The sequence below is a fragment of the Phoxinus phoxinus genome (genome assembly GCF_949152265.1).
Source record: "Phoxinus phoxinus genome assembly, chromosome: 8".
Taxonomy (NCBI): Eukaryota; Metazoa; Chordata; class Actinopteri; order Cypriniformes; family Leuciscidae; genus Phoxinus; species Phoxinus phoxinus.
In genome coordinates, this window is record NC_136883.1 from 547,369 (window position 1) to 567,412 (window position 20,044).

Below are 20,044 nucleotides of genomic sequence, written 5' to 3' on the forward strand. Positions count from 1 at the left end.
TTTGATGGAGTATGAGAGAGAAAGAGAGAGGGAGAGAGGGAGGGAAAAAAGAGGGAGGGAGATGGGGAGAGAGAGAGAAAAAGAGGGAGGGGGGGAGGGAGGGAGAGAGAGGTAGTACGAGAGAGAGAGAGAGAGAGAGAGAGAGAGAGAGAGTGAGTGTGTGTGAGAGAGAGAGAGAGAGAGGGAGGGAGGGGAGATGGGAGGAGAGAGAGAGAGAGAGAGAGAGAGAGAGAGAGAGAGAGAGGGAGGGGAGATGGGAGGAGAGAGAGGCGGAGGGAGGGAGTGTTGAGAGCTATTTAAGTGTCTGAGCGGGGCTAAAACACCAGCCTCTGAACTCCCCGTGTGTGAAGGGAGGACAGACCAGACCAGACACACACCTGTGCGACCCTCACACACCTGCCCGCTCACACACACACACTCTCTCTCTCTCTCTCTCCTGGAGCTCCTGCAGCAGAGATGCTCAGGGGTCAGGCCGTCCTGCTGCTGGCGCTGGTGTCGGCCGGCGCTGTGGATTTGGGAAGCGCTCCGGCCGGCTTCTACCCGCGCTTCAACCCGTTCTTCTTCCTGTGCACTCATCACCACGGAGAGCTGGAGGGGCCCTCAGGGGCCGACGGGGGGGCGGAGGTGCTGCTCACCTTCCAGATCCACGGGAGCCCGGCTGCGTACGTCCCGGGACAGGAGTACCAGGGTGAGTACCGGACCACACCACCCACACTCGGCACTTCATCAATGCAAAGGGCTAACACTTTATTTTACAGTGTCCTTGTTACATATGTTACATGTACTTACCATAGTAATAACTGTAAATTATGCAGAATTACATGCAACTAACAAACCCTAACCCTATAGTGAGTACATGTGGGTAATTAATATTACTCAGTACTTAAATATTTAATTGCACTGTAACACTGACACCTTAAAATAAAGTGTGATCTAATAAAGTGTAACATAATAAAGTGTAACATAATAAAGTGTAACATAATAAAGTGTAACCTAAAAAGGAGTTTTTTGGGGAGTTGAAGCACATGACCGTTTCAAAATGTGCTTCAATAACCACTCAATCAAAGGGGAATTTAGGGGTACACTATGGAAATTATTTTTGGACATTGTTTTACAAGATAATATTATATCAGTCTTTCTACTTTGAAATGTGAGCTTCGCCTCAATGTGTTACTCTGTAATTACTTGGGAAATTTACTAGCAGTTGCTGAGTGAAAATGGTTACCTGAGTACGGGAGCAGATCATCTGTGCACTAGCCAGTCATACTCACTTCATCAATAAAAATTGGTAACACTTTAATTTAGTGTCATTGTTACATATGTTACATGTATTTACTATAGTAATAATTATGCATAATTACATGCAACTCCAAACCCTAATCATACCCTAACCCTAGAGTAAATACATGTTGTTAATTAAAATGACTCGGCTCTTAAATATATAATTACACTGTAACAATGACACCTTAAATTAAAGTGTAACCTAAAAAAGGGAGTTTTCCGTCAGCAGGGAATATATGGAAGAGCACAACGTATAAAAATGTGCTTCATGAGAGAAAGAGTCAAACAATAACCACTCGATCAAAAGGCAATTTCACTGTGAATGTTTTTTGGGGAGATAGTTTCACAAGAAAATACTTTTTTAGTCTTTCAACTTTGAAATGTCAGCTTTAACTTATTGTGTTACTTTGTAATTACTTGTGTGAAATTTACTGTGAAAATTGTTTCAGTGTTTCAATGTTTCAAAGTTTGTATTTTTTTTATAAATCGCTCGTGAAGGCCAGTTTTTGAGGCCTGGGAAAGTGTGTGAAATGCATTTCAAATGCAAAAAAAAGTGTTTCAATGCATTTCATTGCAGGCACGGATGCGAGATCCCAGTCCTGCGTTTGGAAATAGATTGAGCCCTGTGCATGCGAGCGAGATGCTCGTGTGTGTGTTTATGTAACCGAGTGCAAGTATTGATGTGAAGTCGAACTGCTCTCTTCCACTCTCCTCGTTCTTCAGTGCCGTCTGTGATCCCGGCGCTCGCGTGTGGGCGGATTATCCGGAGGCCAGAACCGCTACGTTCACACAAACAACTCGACGAGAGCACAACAGGTGCAGAGAATGTGAGAGAACAGCAGATCAACAAATTACATGCCGCTGAAAAATCCAATCTATCACACTTTGCTCATATAACTGTGCAGTGTGAAACCGGTTCAGTCTGGGGTAAATCCACTGCCACAGTTTTAGAAGCAGATCCTCAGAGTCCGAGAGCCTCGGTTTGTGATGTTTCGGCTCTTTGTGTCAGAACAGAAGCGCGAGGTCTTGTGTTCTCAGCTTTATCTTTCTCATCCAGACCTGTGAGATCTGCAGGGACGTGTTCGTACTCGACACACACACGAGCCGAGCGCGCCGTCTTTGTGTGTTCGGGGGTCGGGAGGATTCTGGGGGATTAATGGGGATGGAAGACAAAGAGAAGAAGCCAAAGTGCTGCACATTTATAGACTGTCAACATCCGGGAAATAAATACAGAAATAATCTTGCTGAGCGAGGCAGACGGAAATGCAATTACACTCCGTAATAACATGAATTAGTGTGATTGATAATATCTTCATGAGGCATGATAGAGTTCCAGAAGTGTGGAGGATTGTCTTCAGTTTCGATATGTCCCTGAAGGCTGTGTGAGTCGCATGAGTTTGGAGAGTTTATTTCTCACATTCTAGCTTGTTATGAACTGTTAATGTAGGAGAAAAGGTAAAGAAGAATAAGTAAGGCAATGTTGAAAGCGAGCTGTGAAATGAGTAGATGATTGACAGGTGAGTTATGTACACGAGGTTAAGCTTCAGCTTTATGAGACGGAGCGGAGCTGAATACCTGATGTCTTCGCTGTAAAACTTGCCACGGTTCCTCTGTGCACTTTGCATGCTGGGCTTTTTCCCGCGCGCCTCCTCTCGTGATGAGCTGTACAATAGCGCACTGATGGCGAGCCACTCCAGAGCTCCCGCTTCCACACGCGCCGGATCCCATGGGAAATCTCATCTACATTTCAGCAGCTATATGTGCTTCTGTGCACTGACAGACTAAAGTGTGATTTCTGTTCCTTCCCAGCATTTATCCACGCGTCTGGTTATTTAGCACTGCTACATTACAGGCCTTTCTTACACACACATGATGGAATCAATAACTCCAAGCACATATTCAAGACTCTGTCCGTTGTAGAAAGGGTTTTAATGATGAACACGCTGGTGTATTATAGTGCGCTCTCATGTTGATCCAAACCGGGATTACTTTTGCTGTTGTTGTTGCTATCTTTGGAGCGCAAATGAAGATATTTTTTACATTGTTCAATAATTTTTGTCCAAGCAGTTTGAGCTTTCATTTGATGAGCTCTATATATGAATAAAAGCCATAAATCTGTTCATATTTTGAAGATGAATGAAAGTCAGGATCAAAAAAAGTAAATAATGACATACTTGAAATTTTTTGGGGGCGAACTATCCATTTAAGTGTAACTTCTCCATAGAAAAAATGATGTTGATAGTTTTCTCTATCGTAGACTCGCTGATAGTAGAGATTCTTGGAATGAGGGCTGCAACTAATTATCAATTTGATCATTGAATAATCTGTAAGCGATTATGTCTTCTATTGATAGGATAAACAAAGCTACATTTATTTTCGGTGTTTCATTTTATTATTTTATTTTATTTATAATATTAATATATTTAAAGATACAATTACTTTTGTTAAATGTATAATTTTAAATCGGACTCCCGCGCTCCGTGTGTTTGACGCGCATGCGCACGCCGGTGCTCGTTCACTGAAGCCTGAAGATGGACAAACTCGCGTGACTTTCTGACATTGATTACAGGTAATGATATAACCGTCCAATATAAGTTATACGAAGGGAAACAAACACTTTAAACAGCACCTGACAGGACCAGTCGAGTTAAATGAGTCGTATGAAGCTTTCTCATGTTTTGGACTACACGTTTCCCACACCAGCTCATTCTGCGTCCAGTGAACGCGCAATTCCCTGTAAAGCCTGTTTTATGCTTCTGCGTCGAATCGACGGCGTACCCCCGCAGACCCTTCTGCGTCGACGCGAACCCCTCTCCGTCCCCTCCGCCGTAGCTCGACGTGCACCTCCAAAAAATTGTAACTACGCGTCGAGGCGACGCAGACCACAAGGGCTGTGATACCGCCCCCCTAGCGTTCTCGTATGGCGTTCCGATCGGTTCTTTAATATGACTTTGCAGCACGCACTCGTCTCAATGAACGTCTCACTCAACGTCTTAATTTTTTTTTTATTCTGCTATTTATTCCATTCATTTTAAGACGCAGACGTGACGCAGACGTCACGCAGACGTCACGCTGACGTCACGTAAATCACGCGTAGCAGTGAAGTGTCAAGTCAGACGTTACACGTCATTCACGTGTGGCAGTGAAGTTATTTATTATAATTTTCTCTAACACGCACTGCACACGCTACTCAGCACTGCTCAGTGCAGTGCGCCAGCGATTGCGATCGGTTCTTTATTATGACTTTGCAACATGCACTCGTCTCACTTGCGTCTGCCTTATAACGTGACGTCTGCGTCTGTGATTTATAGGATATTTATATATAGGATATTGTGTGTGTGTGTGTGTGTTCTTGTTTAACCCACATTTTGAGGGCCAAATGCCCCTACAAAGATAGAAATATGAAGAAACAAAATTGATATAGGCTATTTCATTTTTATAGCTTATTGTTGGGGTTGTTATTGTTTTTAATTTTTTTATAGTTTTAAAAGGCCTATAGGCTACAGCACTAAACTAGAAAACAGACAACTCGATCGCACAACCACTGTTTCTGTATATCCTTTAAATAGAAGAATAGAATTGAAAAATACTATTTTTATTTTTTATATAATCCGTTTATAAACCGTTCTCACGAATTCTCAAACTGTTCCCTCGGTTTAATGCCCACGGATTAATAACCCGTATTAAACATTTAAAATATTCACAAATTAATATGGATTTTTTTAATTTTTTTTATTTTACTGGTTTTCTAATGCCACATTTATTTCCCCCGCAGTGCTGAATGAGAATAGCCATCTCTGGAACCATACAGAGAGGTGATTTATAGTGGTTTATAGGCTAATGATAGCCTACTAAATGTGTCTGAAAAAATAACGAGGCATTTGAATTGTTTTTTTATTAATAAACAAGTAGCCTAGGCCTATTTTGTAAATCAGTGTCGGCTGCAAACACATCTCCATCTCCGCTGTTAAGCAGATGCGCCTTTATAGAAATGCACCGTTCACGGATTACATAATCAGACAGTATTTGCTTTTCGATTCGAATTTGTTCGTTTAAAAGTGGACATTTCAAGCTTTATTTTGTTTCAGTTCATTTTTGAGACGCGCTCATGTTCACGGAGATCATGAAGCGCGCCTGATTGTTTTATTTTATTTTCTGTATGACCATATTTTTTTTTTTAAGTAGGCCTATTTTAAGTTGTTTACTTTCCACTGTTGATAGGAAAATACAAGTGTTCGCGCCCGCGCCTCCGTGCCATGCAGTGCGCGCTCCACACCGCACAAACCCTTGGATATGCGTCAAAATCTCGTGTTTGTTTGTGATAATCAAATAAAACCCTGTATTATTATTGTCTAACCTTTATTATGACTGACATTTGACCAATTGCTTTGTTCCTTTTTTGGATAAAAGCGTCTTCTAAATATTGTTTGTTCTTTATTTATTTGTATTTTTTGTCATTCTTATAAATAACAACGAAATAACATCAGATAATTCTACAATAGGCTATAAGTGCAATAAAAAGTCGATAAAGTGCAATCCGTTATATCACCAGTCGACAGGGACATAACAATTAATGTCCGTATAAACAATATGTGAGATGTAGTAAATAGTACAGCAATGCATTCCCAACTATTAAAGTTGTGTATAGAGAGTATTGTGGTGTGTTGTGGCGGGCTGGGTATAAATAGGAGGAATGCTCGTTCAACAGTCTCACTGCAACTGGGATAAAAGCTGTGGGCCAATCTAGCTAAATATGTAGCCTTGGGCTGATAATATTAATTATAGGCTAATTATTATTATTATTAGTATAAGCAAAGACATTTAGGCTAAATAATAATAATGAACTGTGCTCGCATTTCTCCTGAGGTGCAGACCTATCTGTTTTTAAGTATAATTCTGATGATAACTGTCAGACCGCCTGTCAATCAAACTTCGGCGAAAATCTAAAACTAAATATTACAACTCTAAAATTAAACATTACAAATATTATATATGTTAGTTAAATCAGCCCAAATGTTTACAACTACGTTCTTTTGTATTGATCAAGAGACTCCTGGTGAATAGTAGGCTACATACATGCTTTTTTATGATTTATTCATAAGTAGGCTATCTGTGGATATGTTGACAAGAAACAATGGCAAACACAAATTTTAACATGATCATTTGTGTAAATTAATATTTACTATTTGGAATAAAAAGCTATACATAAGCAAGGTAAAATCACTTAATTGCTAATAAAATACAATTGAAGATAAGTGGGGAAAAATAATAAAGAACGAATAAGTGTGTGGAATGTGCTGGAAACCAGCAGACGCAGACGAGACGAACAAGTGATGTGGCAAACGCAGACGAGACGTTCGGAAGACGCAGACGAGACGTTCGGCAGACGAACGAGTGATGTGGCAGACGCAGACGAGACGTTCGGAAGACGCAGACGAGACGTTCGGCAGACGAACGAGTGATGTGGCAGACGCAGACGAGACGTTCTGCAGACGCAGACGTCACGTTCGGCAGACGCAGACGTCACGTTCATTGAGACGAGTGCGTGCTGCAAAGTCATATTAAAGAACCGATCGGAACGCCATATAAAACAGGCTTAAGTGACGCGATTGGCGGATGTTTTCAACACACGCGATTAATTGACAATGAAATTCGTAGCCGGTTATTTATATTATAGACGATTTTATAGGTTAGCCTCTGCACACCATAAATAAATAATAATAATAGGCTAATAACTCCTCTGGCTTGTTAGATTGAACATCCTCGAGACAGAAAACTTTCACCATCTCTCAGCAAGGCGTTGTTTACAAGCAATATTAAAGTCCCCATGAAATCAAAAGAGAATTCCTGTTTTTAAAAGAATATTGTAGTGTTTATTCTAAATGATTTACCGGTGCACATCATTATTGTTTTAAATAGTCTTGAATCAGAATAACAGCAGCATCTCTTCTCTTTTCTGATGACGAGGGCGGGGCAACCTGTCACTCACATGAGATCAGCCAATAGCAAACCACAACCATCCAATCAATTCCCCACAGACACAATCAACCCCCGCCCACATGTGTTCTTGTTCCTGAAGCGCCTCACTCGATATACGGCCCAATAGAGGAGAGAAGACCAGCACAACTTCCCTTTCATGACTTTAACATGCAATGATCTGATTTAATTGAGGGCTCTGATTTCATAAGTGCGTCACTCAAAAGCTTTTGTACCATTTGTGCATCCGAATGTTGTGATTGTATCGCCTGAGGAGGATGTTAATACCAGGTGAAAGCAGTTCTGATTTTATAAAATGCATTTTAGATTACAAAGCCCGTTCTCTGACATTGGACAAGTTCAGACTGCACATTTGTGAGGCATTAAATAAAGAATAATGACTCCTCTCAGTGGAACCAAATGAATTCACTCGAGATACTTTCCAAAGCTATGAAGCAATAATTCATGAATTGTTTTGCAGCCCATTGTGATGGTTTTCTGCATAATGTGATCGCTGCTAATGGCAGGGCTGCTGACGGCTGCCTGTTTGGCTCCCGATGTGACAGTGAAACACGGCTCAGAATTAATCCGTTGCATCTGGCCACGGGCTTCACCCCGGATAGTGAGGATGGCAGTCGAGCACGCCAGAGAGATGCCAATGCTGTGCCAGGCAGTCATTAAACTCAATACAAAATGGCCCACACTGATGCCAGCGTGCAGAAACCTGCCGCTTCTCGGCGCAGCCATTTCAGTGTCTCGCATTAAAGGATCCAGCGGTCTCTAATGAGCGCGTGCTCTTGAGGGTCCTTGAACACAGGCTGGTTCCTGATTCTCTGGTGTATTTGGGTTTCATTGGTTTGTTTGTGCTTGAGTGAAGTTGGGGAAGTTACTCAATTGCAGTTTATGAATGACTGTCAGTCAAGCTCTTTACTGTGATTGTGGAGGAACAAGATTACTGAGTATTTGATGGAAAATTAATCATGTTACTAATTACTTTTTTTTAGTTGCTTTCATAAATCCCATATAGACCTATAGAAATAAACGCACTCAGCATTAATTACTCTGTGCAAGTCTTAATGAGTGAGTGAGTCACTGATTGATTCATTGACCTGAATCAAATTACTGATTCATTCAGGAACGAAGTGACTCACTGCATCCCAGTTCACTTATACTACGCCCCAAAACTATGACATAAAAGTACATACTTTTGAGTGTGTAGCAGAAGACAAGCTTTGGGACACTATCACGTCGCACAATTGCGTCTTTATCGGTTGTCCTGGCCTGTCAATCATCTTTTCACAGTTTAAATCCTCCACATTTCATTTCATTTTAATTCATAACGAACCATCCAGGGACGTCTGGCACACTCTTTTCAACATACTATGCTTTGGGACGCACTTATTTTAATCTCACATATGATTTAGGATGGATATGGACATTGGGACGCAGGGAATGTTTCTTTGAATGGGCAATTGAATCATTGACTCAACGGATTCATTCAAAACATAATGAATCATGGCTGTGTTGTTCTGCTGTGGTTCTGGTTTGTTTGGAATTATTTGAGAAATAGAGCGAAAACAGACAATAAGCGTTTGCGGCCGCAGTCGCCGAAGCGTTTGAGACTGCAGTTGCCGAAGCGTTTGAGACCGCAGTTGCCGAAGCGTTTGCGACCGCAGTTGCCGAAGCGTTTGAGACCGCAGTTGCCGAAGCGTTTGAGACCGCAGTTGCCGAAGCGTTTGTGACCGCAGTTGCTGAAGCGTTTGAGACCGCAGTTGCTGAAGCGTTTGAGACCGCAGTTGCTGAAGCGTTTGAGACCGCAGTTGCTGAAGCGTTTGAGACCGCAGTTGCCGAAGCGTTTGAGACCGCAGTCGCCGAAGCGTTTGAGACCGCAGTTGCCGAAGCGTTTGAGACCGCAGTTGCCGAAGCGTTTGAGACCGCAGTTGCCGAAGCGTTTGAGACCGCAGTTGCTGAAGCGTTTGAGACCGCAGTTGCCGAAGCGTTTGAGACAGCAGTTGCTGAAGCGTTTGAGACCGCAGTTGCCGAAGCGTTTGAGACCGCAGTTGCCGAAGCGTTTGAGACCGCAGTTGCTGAAGCGTTTGAGACCGCAGTTGCCGAAGCGTTTGAGACCGCAGTCGCCGAAGCGTTTGAGACCGCAGTTGCCGAAGCGTTTGCGACCGCAGTTGCCGAAGCGTTTGGGACCGCAGTTGCTGAAGCGTTTGCGACCGCAGTTGCCGAAGCGTTTGGGACTGCAGTTGCCGAAGCGTTTGAGACCGCAGTTGCCGAAGCGTTTGAGACCGCAGTTGCCGAAGCGTTTGCGACCGCAGTTGCCGAAGCGTTTGGGACTGCAGTTGCCGAAGCGTTTGAGACCGCAGTTGCCGAAGCGTTTGCGACCGCAGTTGCCGAAGCGTTTGGGACTGCAGTTGCCGAAGCGTTTGAGACTGCAGTTGCCGAAGCGTTTGAGACTGCAGTTGCCGAAGCGTTTGCGACCGCAGTTGCCGAAGCGTTTGAGACCGCAGTTGCCGAAGCGTTTGCGACCGCAGTTGCCGAAGCGTTTGGGACTGCAGTTGCCGAAGCGTTTGGGACTGCAGTTGCCGAAGCGTTTGAGACTGCAGTTGCCGAAGCGTTTGCGACCGCAGTTGCCGAAGCGTTTGGGACTGCAGTTGCCGAAGCGTTTGGGACTGCAGTTGCCGAAGCGTTTGAGACTGCAGTTGCCGAAGCGTTTGCGACCGCAGTTGCCGAAGCGTTTGAGACTGCAGTTGCTGAAGCGTTTGCGACCGCAGTTGCCGAAGCGTTTGGGACTGCAGTTGCCGAAGCGTTTGGGACTGCAGTTGCCGAAGCGTTTGAGACTGCAGTTGCCGAAGCGTTTGCGACCGCAGTTGCCGAAGCGTTTGGGACTGCAGTTGCCGAAGCGTTTGAGACTGCAGTTGCCGAAGCGTTTGGGACTGCAGTTGCCGAAGCGTTTGGGACTGCAGTTGCCGAAGCGTTTGAGACTGCAGTTGCCGAAGCGTTTGCGACCGCAGTTGCCGAAGCGTTTGGGACAGCAGTTGCCGAAGCGTTTGAGACCGCAGTTGCCGAAGCGTTTGGGACCGCAGTTGCTGAAGCGTTTGCGACCGCAGTTGCCGAAGCGTTTGGGACTGCAGTTGCCGAAGCGTTTGAGACTGCAGTTGCCGAAGCGTTTGAGACCGCAGTTGCCGAAGCGTTTGCGACCGCAGTTGCCGAAGCGTTTGGGACTGCAGTCGCCGAAGCGTTTGAGACTGCAGTTGCCGAAGCGTTTTAGACCGCAGTTGCCGAAGCGTTTGCGACCGCAGTTGCCGAAGCGTTTGAGACTGCAGTTGCCGAAGCGTTTGAGACCGCAGTTGCCGAAGCGTTTGGATTGCAGTTGCCGAAGTGTTTGCGGCCGCAGTCGCCGAAGCGTTTGGGACTGCAGTTGCCGAAGCGTTTGAGACCGCAGTTGCCGAAGCGTTTGCGACCGCAGTTGCCGAAGCGTTTGGGACCGCAGTGGCCGAAGCGTTTGAGACCGCAGTTGCCGAAGCGTTTGAGACCGCAGTTGCCGAAGCGTTTGCGACCGCAGTTGCCGAAGCGTTTGAGACCGCAGTTGCCGAAGCGTTTGAGACCGCAGTTGCCGAAGCGTTTGAGACCGCAGTTGCCGAAGCTTTTGGGACTGCAGTTGCCGAAGCGTTTGAGACTGCAGTTGCCGAAGCGTTTGGGACTGCAGTTGCTTAAGCGTTTGGGACCGCAGTTGCCGAAGCGTTTGAGACTGCAGTTGCCGAAGCGTTTGAGACCGCAGTTACCGAAGCGTTTGGGACTGCAGTTGCTTAAGCGTTTGGGACCGCAGTTGCCGAAGCGTTTGAGACTGCAGTTGCCGAAGCGTTTGGGACAGCAGTTACCGAAGCGTTTGGGACTGCAGTTGCCGAAGCGTTTGGGACCGCAGTTGCCGAAGCGTTTGAGACAGCAGTTGCCGAAGCGTTTGGGACTGCAGTTGCCGAAGCGTTTGAGACTGCAGTTGCCGAAGCGTTTGCGACAGCATTTGCCGAAGCGTTTGAGACAGCAGTTGCCGAAGCGTTTGCGACCGCAGTTGCCGAAGCGTTTGGGACCGCAGTTGCCGAAGCGTTTGGGACCGCAGTTGCCGAAGCGTTTGGGACCGTAGTTGCCGAAGCGTTTGGGACTGCAGTTGCCGAAGCGTTTGAGACTGCAGTTGCCGAAGTGTTTGAGACCGCAGTTGCCGAAGCGTTTGGGACAGCAGTTGCCGAAGCGTTTGGGACAGCAGTTACCGAAGCGTTTGAGACTGCAGTTGCCGAAGCGTTTGAGACTGCAGTGGCCGAAGCGTTTGAGACTGCAGTTGCCGAAGCTTTTGAGACTGCAGTGGCCGAAGCGTTTGAGACTGCAGTTGCCGAAGCGTTTGGGACCGCAGTTGCCGAAGCGTTTGGGACAGCAGTTACCGAAGCGTTTGAAACTGTAGTTGCCGAAGCGTTTGAGACTGCAGTTGCCGAAGCGTTTGAGACTGCAGTCGCCGAAGCGTTTGGGACCGCAGTGGCCGAAGCGTTTGAGACTGCAGTTGCCGAAGCGTTTTATGGAAGATTTGTAGAAGCATTTCACATGTTCCTCGTTCCTTCAGCGCATGCGATCGAGCTTCACAGGCGGATTAACGGCAGCTAAACCACAGACAGAACTGTGAGGCTGGGACCCGTTTAAAGTCTTTTATTTCTGCTTTTCCCACTTTGATTGACAGGACAGGGAAGAGGTGACCCAACATTAAGAAGAGAATAGGATCAGAAAGTGTGTTTTAATGACGTTTCTCACCCATAACTTCCATCCTCATCCCGAACCAGTGCTCAGAGCCAGTTCAGACTCCTCTACATTACTCTGGGAGCGTGACCTCGAGGCCAAGCTCTTTGTGAAACAACAATGGGAGGAAATGCGAGTGGTTATTGTAATTTGCACTCCTACTTTGTTTGTTTTATAGACACAAATAGCTCAGATCATGTTATGGTCATTAAAACTGGCCTTCTAGTGAGTCCACATGTGCTATTCTGTTGTATGTAAAGCTACATTTACACACAGCCAAATAATCCGTTTAGACTGATCACAAGGCGAAGACGGCAGCTCTGCTCACGTTATCATCTCTGCTCACGTTATCATCTCTGCTCACGTTATCATCTCAAGGTTGTTCAATAAACTGAGTCTGAATGCAGTGTTTAGGGTTCATGTGAACAGATTCTGGATTCCTTCAGACTGATGTAATAGTGCATGTGAAGATCCTCGTGAAGGTCCAGTTATGTGCAAAACTTTGAAATATGAACTCTATGAATGCAGTGTTTTCCTGCATGTTCTCTGGGAGCTTTGGGTCCTGAGTTAACTTTAAACAGACATCACCGTACACTAGTGCTGTGGATGATGTCATGCGATGGTGTAATGTGTGTGTCAACCCATAGAGATTCTGCTGCACCATCAAGATACACACATGAAGAACGAGGGAATTCACAGTGATATGTGATTAATATTAAAAGTCCTGCCACTTCTGAGTGTGTTTGTGTGTGTGTGGAATGTGTGTGTGTAGAATGTGTGTGTTCTATGCTCTATGATGATGTTTACAGTAATGAAGACGCTTGATACCGATAGCCAATAATCCGGAATGAAATCTGCTGGTGCCGATACAAACAGTTAGGAAAAAACCTTTCTCAAATAATGCTGCAAACTATACAGGGAACCCTCTTATTTAGTACACTATAATATATATTATAGGCTATTCAACTGCTATTTATTTTCAGATAGACTATAATAATTACACACAAATAAGAGCAACTGAAATGTTTATATATAACTCTGAAGTTTTCTTGTGTTCATGACAAAGTTATTCAAATAAACACACATATATATATATATGTGTGTGTGGCCTCGAGAACAGGGCGAGTGACGCTCATTATCAGTCACGCATATAATTACCAGTAAACAAGCTCCTCTCTCGAGCTTTAATGATACCAGTGTTAATCTCTGTCCCCTGGGATCCTCCTCAATGACAGTTATTACTGTGCTTTTCTCTGTTTGATAATGAGGATCCATGTAAATAATGGCAAACTAATCATGAAATCCACAAATGCCGAAAGCATGAATTATGACAATATTAAAGTATGCATGTTTAATTCAAAGTCAAAATAGTTCTCATTCTTTCTTATAGAGCCTTTGGTTTAGTTTACCCCGGAATGTTAATGAACGCTTTAACGATAGCATGTAATGATACGCTAGTCGGATCCACGTCACTACAGTCGTAGTGTTGGTTCTTGATCAGTTCATGCCTTCGACTTACGATGACGTATGACGTATGAAGGAGATTCAAAAGAAATAGTTACATTCAGGATTAGGCATATTAGATTTAAAAAAATGTTTTTGTCAAAGTATAATGTAGTCTTTATTAAAGATTGTTTTCTTTAAAAATAATGTCAAACAATAATGGGAGAAAAAACAAGTAAGCAAGGATTGTCCTTTGACTCTAAACTCCCGTAATGAAGAATTCCTCAACGCTTGAGAATGAGTTCAGACTGAACGATCAATCACACAGAACTTATGGTTTCCATATGCTGGGGGTTTTGGGAACCGTGTGGCAGAACTGATGGTGTTGGAGGATCTTACTGGCACAACACCAAAAGAATGTGTTTCTTCTGTGGAGCAGAGTATAACTGAGCTGTGTTTGCATACTCTGTGAATGAGTAGAATATAGATAATGTGCTAATGTGCAGCGTTGAGCTCATAAAAACTGCAGTTTGAAACATCAGACCTAAGAAGGGCCGCGCCACGAGCAAGGCAGGTGAAAGCTACTCACTATTCTCTTTCATCTCTGGGCTTTTGTTTCATACACAGATCTTTCTCTCTCAGGAATCACGTTTTTGAGATGCATGTGCTGGAAATGTTCCACTGCACTTTATTATTACTGAATATTTCCCAAGGTAGATCCTTTGGAAAATTCCTAACATAGTTTGTGACAATGATGCATGTGTTATTAACCAATGAGCAGTAATTGGAAAGATCTGGTTGACACTTAGCATTGATGTATATTCCAGGCGATCCGTGGAACAGAATAAAGGAACGAGCTGAAGACATTTCTGACACGCATTCGAACAGCGTCGGAGAACGATCTCATCGGTCAGTCACTGCGCTTAAACTGGGTTTCTAAGCGGTGCGCGCCAACCATTTTACCAGTCAAGGGAAGTTGAGTTAATGCAGGTGCTTCATTAAAATAACTGAGAATTCCTCCTAAAACATGGTTTGTTAGTTTAAAAGTGAAGTAAAGCAGGGGGTTTCCATAGGCTGTCCAGATCATACACTGAGCGAGAGCGTTTTCCCCTGAATACACACAGGCACGAGGATAAAGAAAAACATGACACAACCCTGGGCTGAGCTTCTCCATGTTTCACAACACAACTCCCCGCAGTTTCCACAGCGGCTTCAGAGTGTGTTTACGGAACGTGTTCTGAACGTGTTCTGGGTGTTTAGTGAGTTTTATCTGTCCGTGAGGAATAGACGGAGCGCTGGAGAAGTAAATGTTCTGGCTTGTGTAAAGGTCTATCTATCTATCTATCTATCTATCTATCTATCTATCTATCTATCTATCTATCTATCTATCTATCTATCTATCTATCTATCTATCTATCTATCTATCTATCTATCTATCTATCTATCTATCCATCCATCCATCCATCCATCCATCCATCCATCCATCCATCCATCCATCCATCCATCCATCCATCCATCCATCCATCCATCCATCCATCCATCCATCCATCCATCCATCCATCCATCCATCCATCCATCCATCCATCCATCCATCCATCCATCCATCCATCCATCCATCCATCCATCCATCCATCCATCCATCCATCCATCCATCCATCCCTCCCTCCCTCCCTCCCTCCGTCTGTCGTCACTGCATGGCGTGTTTTGACTGTAATCTGCTGCAGTTTCGGCACATGGAAGTGATTACAGTCATCTTGCTGACTTCAGGCATTCAAGCTTTTGCTGGCAGAGATCCTGAACCAAATAATCCTGAAAACTGTCATTTTTTCCCCTCTCATAAATAGTTGTTAGTTTTGCAATTTTCAGTCACAAAAAAAGAGAAAAGGAACATAGCAGTGCAAATGGATTGGGTGGTTTTCTAAAAGAGAGATTTATTTGCATAGTTCCTCTCTAACGCAGTGATCTCTGCTCACTGTCCCAGAATCCCTTTCCCGCAGCGTCATGCTGTGGGAGCGTAAACACATGCAAAATCTCACAGAGACTAAAGACTGTCACTGACTCGAGGAGCACACACACCGGATCAATGCGTTTGTGCTCTCACACACTCCACACAGAATACAGTTCACCTTCAGTTCATGATTTTAACTTCCCAATGTGCATCTGCGCACTTTCACAAATAAGTGATGGTCATTGGTCAGAATGTTTCTTATTGACTTGACCTTTCAGTTTAGACATTAAGGGAACTATCTTAAATGCAGTCACATTGCGCTTCTTCTGCTAGTTTCAGCAAATGCATTTGCGCCCATGAGCTGCTGGTCTGAGAACAAGGTGTTGCTGTTTTGAGGGAACAGAAATAGACTGCGTCTAAAAAAAAAATATTTTTTGTTATTTAAAGACCGCGTTAGTAATGTGCACCTATTGGCACACAAACATACCAAATATTAAAATAAAAGGATTATAATGTAAAAGATTATTGTGTACATAAAGATATGGTGAATCCGGCTTGCCCTGTAGATGGTCTGCTTGCGCACTTTTACCTCGCGCACGAGCAGATCCGTTTCCGTCATTGTAAAAAGCAAATCCTCCATGCCTCCATTTAAAGGCAATGGGAGATGAGACTCTGATTGGTTTAACGCACGGAAATTCAAGACACACCCATTACTCATTAAGGGAATAAAGACAACCCTTTTAGACAATGCGCGGGGCGCGCCAACCATTTTTCCCGTCGTTAAACTAGCAAAAGTGGATTTGGACACCTGCGCTTTAGACCATGCGCTTAGATCATTAAAATAAACCTCACTGATGCTCTTGTGTATGAATGTGAGCAAATCCCTGCATCCGTGTTCGACTCACAGTGGAAGGAGCAGGGACGGATTCATGCTTTTTTGTTATGCTTTTGAAATTACATGTTGAAGATGCAAGTGCATCAGTCGAGTCAGGCAGCGACCTGTTCACTCTCAGGAAGAAATAGTCCAAAATTGTACCTTTATGGACATAACAGCTGTCACTGAGGTCTCTGTGCCTAATCTACCTCTGAAAGGGTTATAGTAGTGCCCTAAAGGTACGTTACTCAGTACAAGCACTGAAATGCACCTTTGATGGGTAGATAAGGTGTTTCCAGTGACTTCTGCTTTGTACCTAAAACTAATCCTGCACAATTGTTTCTCACAGTGTGTCTTAACTTGTATCCATTCACCAGCACTATACAATTCTCAATCTGGACTGTGAGGTGTAAATGCATAGGAAAGATTACCATTGTGAATTTCTGCAAAGCTGCTTTGAAACAATGTTGATGGTTGTGCACAAGGTCATTGACATACTAGAAAAGAACAAAAAGAATAAACTCCACAAACAAAGTCTGAAGCACAACATCCTCCAGAATGCCACTGAATGAAATGACTGATCGAGCCAAACTAGAAGGGAATTTCCACACACTCTCGGCCATCAAGAGTTGAAGAAACAGAACAAGTTGCTTACATATTATTGCAAGCCATTAGATAACAAGACTCCCAGTAGTGTCTAACACAGTGCTGTTATCTCGGCTCGGAGGAAGTGTTTTATTCTAGTTCTCATTAGTGTCATGTGTACAGAATCCTGCTGTTTATAGTGAGATATTAGCCAGGGTTGTGTTTCCCGAAACCAGCGCTCCAGAGTTGTGTGTTTGGAGCGACAGATCTTGACCTGTGGTTAGAAGAAGAGTTTCTCGTTTGCATGACGTGGACTGATGCAAAATAAGTAAATGTAATTTACGTCTTTTAGTTTGTCAAGAGATTTAAAGCGTTGTTTTTGAAGAGTGCGCATGTGTGAACGAGCTCTAGTGCGTAAGAACGAGCCTATGATTATATCTGGAAATGAAGCAAAATAACTGAGAAAAATTAGAAATATTCCTCATGTCTGTAATTTATAGCAAAACATCTCGCATTAATTCGATCTCAAACAGATTCATTAAAGAAAGTTATTACACCTGCGTGGCTGAACGACCACACGCCACAGTCCGGTTTCGGGGAACAGTCGGGACATCGCACTATGGTGGTGAAGCACGAGTTACTCCGTTGTACGGGAAACACACCCCAAATCAGAGCTTGGACAATTGAAAACTGCAGTGTTTTATCTATATCAAGCTCTATTATGGCATCAGAAAACCTCAGAATAACACATTCGTATTGTGTTTTGTTTTTGGAGGAAGTTTGAAGAAAGGTTAGCTTGTATTAAGAGGTTAGGAGGCTCATTAAAAGAAGATGTTCCTCAGGAAGCCGACCTGTTAATGTGTGTGAGAGCGATAGAGTGTGTTTGACAGCAGATGAGCCGACCTGTTAATGTGTGTGAGAGCGATGGAGTGTGTTTGACAGCAGATGGCGTGGCCAGCAGGGCAGAGAGGCAAGAGAGGGTTACGCAAGAGAATCATCACAGTTTGATCAGTGTTATCCAGCTGTCATCGACACACGTAACCTCATCACACACTCCTGATGACACGGCAAAGGCCCGGTGTCTTCAGTCTCACGGCGCAGGTTCACAACACTCAGCCTGAGCCTGAGAAATGTCTGATTCTGGCCCGGTCGGGGAACAGATGGCCCGAGCCTCTCCCGGCTTCCGGCTCCTCAAGGGCACACAGGGTTTCCAGTGGGATGTCAAACACAGATCAGATGGCCACGGATGGCTACGCTTCCTTCATATTGCGAGCGTCTGTACCTGCTGACCTACACAGAGGTGGACGAATCACACTGTGCTTTGATGGCTGGAACTACTAAATCCGCAGAGGAACTGGAGAAACAGCGCAGCAACCTCTTAAAAAATTAAAGGGTTTTCACAGCCATGCCATTGAACTGTGTCCTAACCCTGTTCCTGCAGGAACACCAACACTAGATTAGACGTCTTCTTATCTGACCCTTCATTTCGGGTCTTGGAGTCTCTTCTAACGAGCGGACGAGTTTAATCCGCTGTGTTTGATTGGGAAGAGTTTGTGAATGTGTGGCGTCGGTTCGACAGTTCTGGTTCCCCAAAGAACCTTTGGGTGAGCAGTTCTTAAAATATTTTGTTGTTCTTAGTTTGAAGAAAATTTGAAAGATCTAAATAACCTTTTTCCATTATAAAGTATGGAAGCTTATTTCCACCATAGAATAAAACCTTTTAAAAGATAATTGCGACTTTTTATCTAAGAATTGCAATATATACAGATGAGTTATTAAAGCTAGGGTAGGTAATTCTGTCCAGAAACATTTTTTTTTATACTGGGTGAAATGGTCCTTCCAATCTGATAGTAGTCAATACATTATGTGTTCAGAAAAAGGAATGAAAAAAATCTGAGCTCTGTAGCAGCTGTAGGACAGTAAAAACTCTGACCAATCACTGCCATTCGGTGCGAATGTAAAGAACCAATCAGATGCCTTCATGTCTCGTGCCCGAGCACCACTGCGTGCACAGCAGTGATGCGCGGGTCAATGTATAAACAACCCGCACCCGACCGACGTTTTCAACTAACCCGCCCGCAACTCGGACCGCGAAAAAAAAAGAAAGAAAATATTGTACCCGACCCGCTTCCTGACCCGCGTTTTTTAAAGTAGCTGTAAATGCTCATCGCGTCATGGGCCATAGACGGAGGAACTAGGGGTGCGCATTTTTCAGAATGCTGTATGATATAGCCTAGTGTTTTGTAATAAAGGCTTGATTTATTCATTTATTTCGTTTAATTTTCTTAACAATTAAGATGCTGCATGTGTTTATCCAGTCTAATCGACGTGTGCGTCTCTCCCCGGACTTTCCCAACAAAAATCCCGCCCCCTCTCAAAAAAATCCCAATGCTAACAGTAGCTTCTCTGTCGGTGTAAGCCAGTTGCGTTACAGGTCGTAGGTACATGCAGCTGACTCCAAATGTGGATGCGCGTTCATGTTTGTGGGGGGGGCGTAGCTTTGGACGGAGCACTGACAGGAGGGGGCGGAGCTTAGAAGAGGTGCCACTTTCAAATCTGGCTAGCTCTCCAACATTACCTACCCTAGCTTTAAGTCCAATTCTAAGAAAGAAAGACTTTCCCATCAGAATTGTGAGTTTATATCTTACAATTCTGACTTTATAACATGCAATTGCAACTTTATATAACGCAATTGTGAAAAAAAAGTCAGAATTGTGAGATAAAAGTTACAATTACCTTTTTTATTTTTTGCGGGTTTCGGACAGAATCCTCTGGTTCCAGACTACACTCCTCATGGGTTCTCTATAGACCTCAAGGGTTCTTGACTCAATTTTTAAGAACCCGAAAGGATTCTATATAAGGAGAAATGTCTTAAATGAGTGGATAATACTTTCGTGTTTAACAGGTTATTTCATTTTTCCAACTAGTGATAAAGTATGTTGACTCATAAAATGTAATTAAAGTTAAATCTAAGTCCATCAGACGATCCAATGACGGAACCCCTTTAAGGTTTCATATACGAAGCGCCAGACGGAAAAGTGTACGTTTCTCTCTCCTTCTCTGTTTTTTCTTCTTCTGTCCCGTAGCCTCACAGGAAGCAGCTGCTTTGAAACTAAATATATTATAAGCGCTGTACAAGTAAAACTTGCTGA

The 20,044-nt window shown here is 43.8% G+C and overlaps 1 protein-coding gene across 3 annotated transcripts in view; it reads left to right on the plus strand.

Moving 5' to 3' along the window:
• The first annotated feature begins 356 nt into the window (after window positions 1-356).
• reln (reelin) overlaps window positions 357-20,044 on the plus strand; it is a 174,577-nt gene continuing 154,889 nt past the window's right edge. For 2 of the 3 annotated variants that reach the window (XM_079621465.1, XM_079621464.1), the window contains exon 1: window positions 357-688. In XM_079621465.1, coding sequence (XP_079477591.1) covers window positions 457-688 — 232 coding nt within the window. In that variant the 5' untranslated portion in view covers window positions 357-456. Of the gene's footprint in view, window positions 689-3,794; window positions 3,851-20,044 lie in introns of those variants that run through there. The other variant, XM_079621466.1, reaches the window with a different exon arrangement.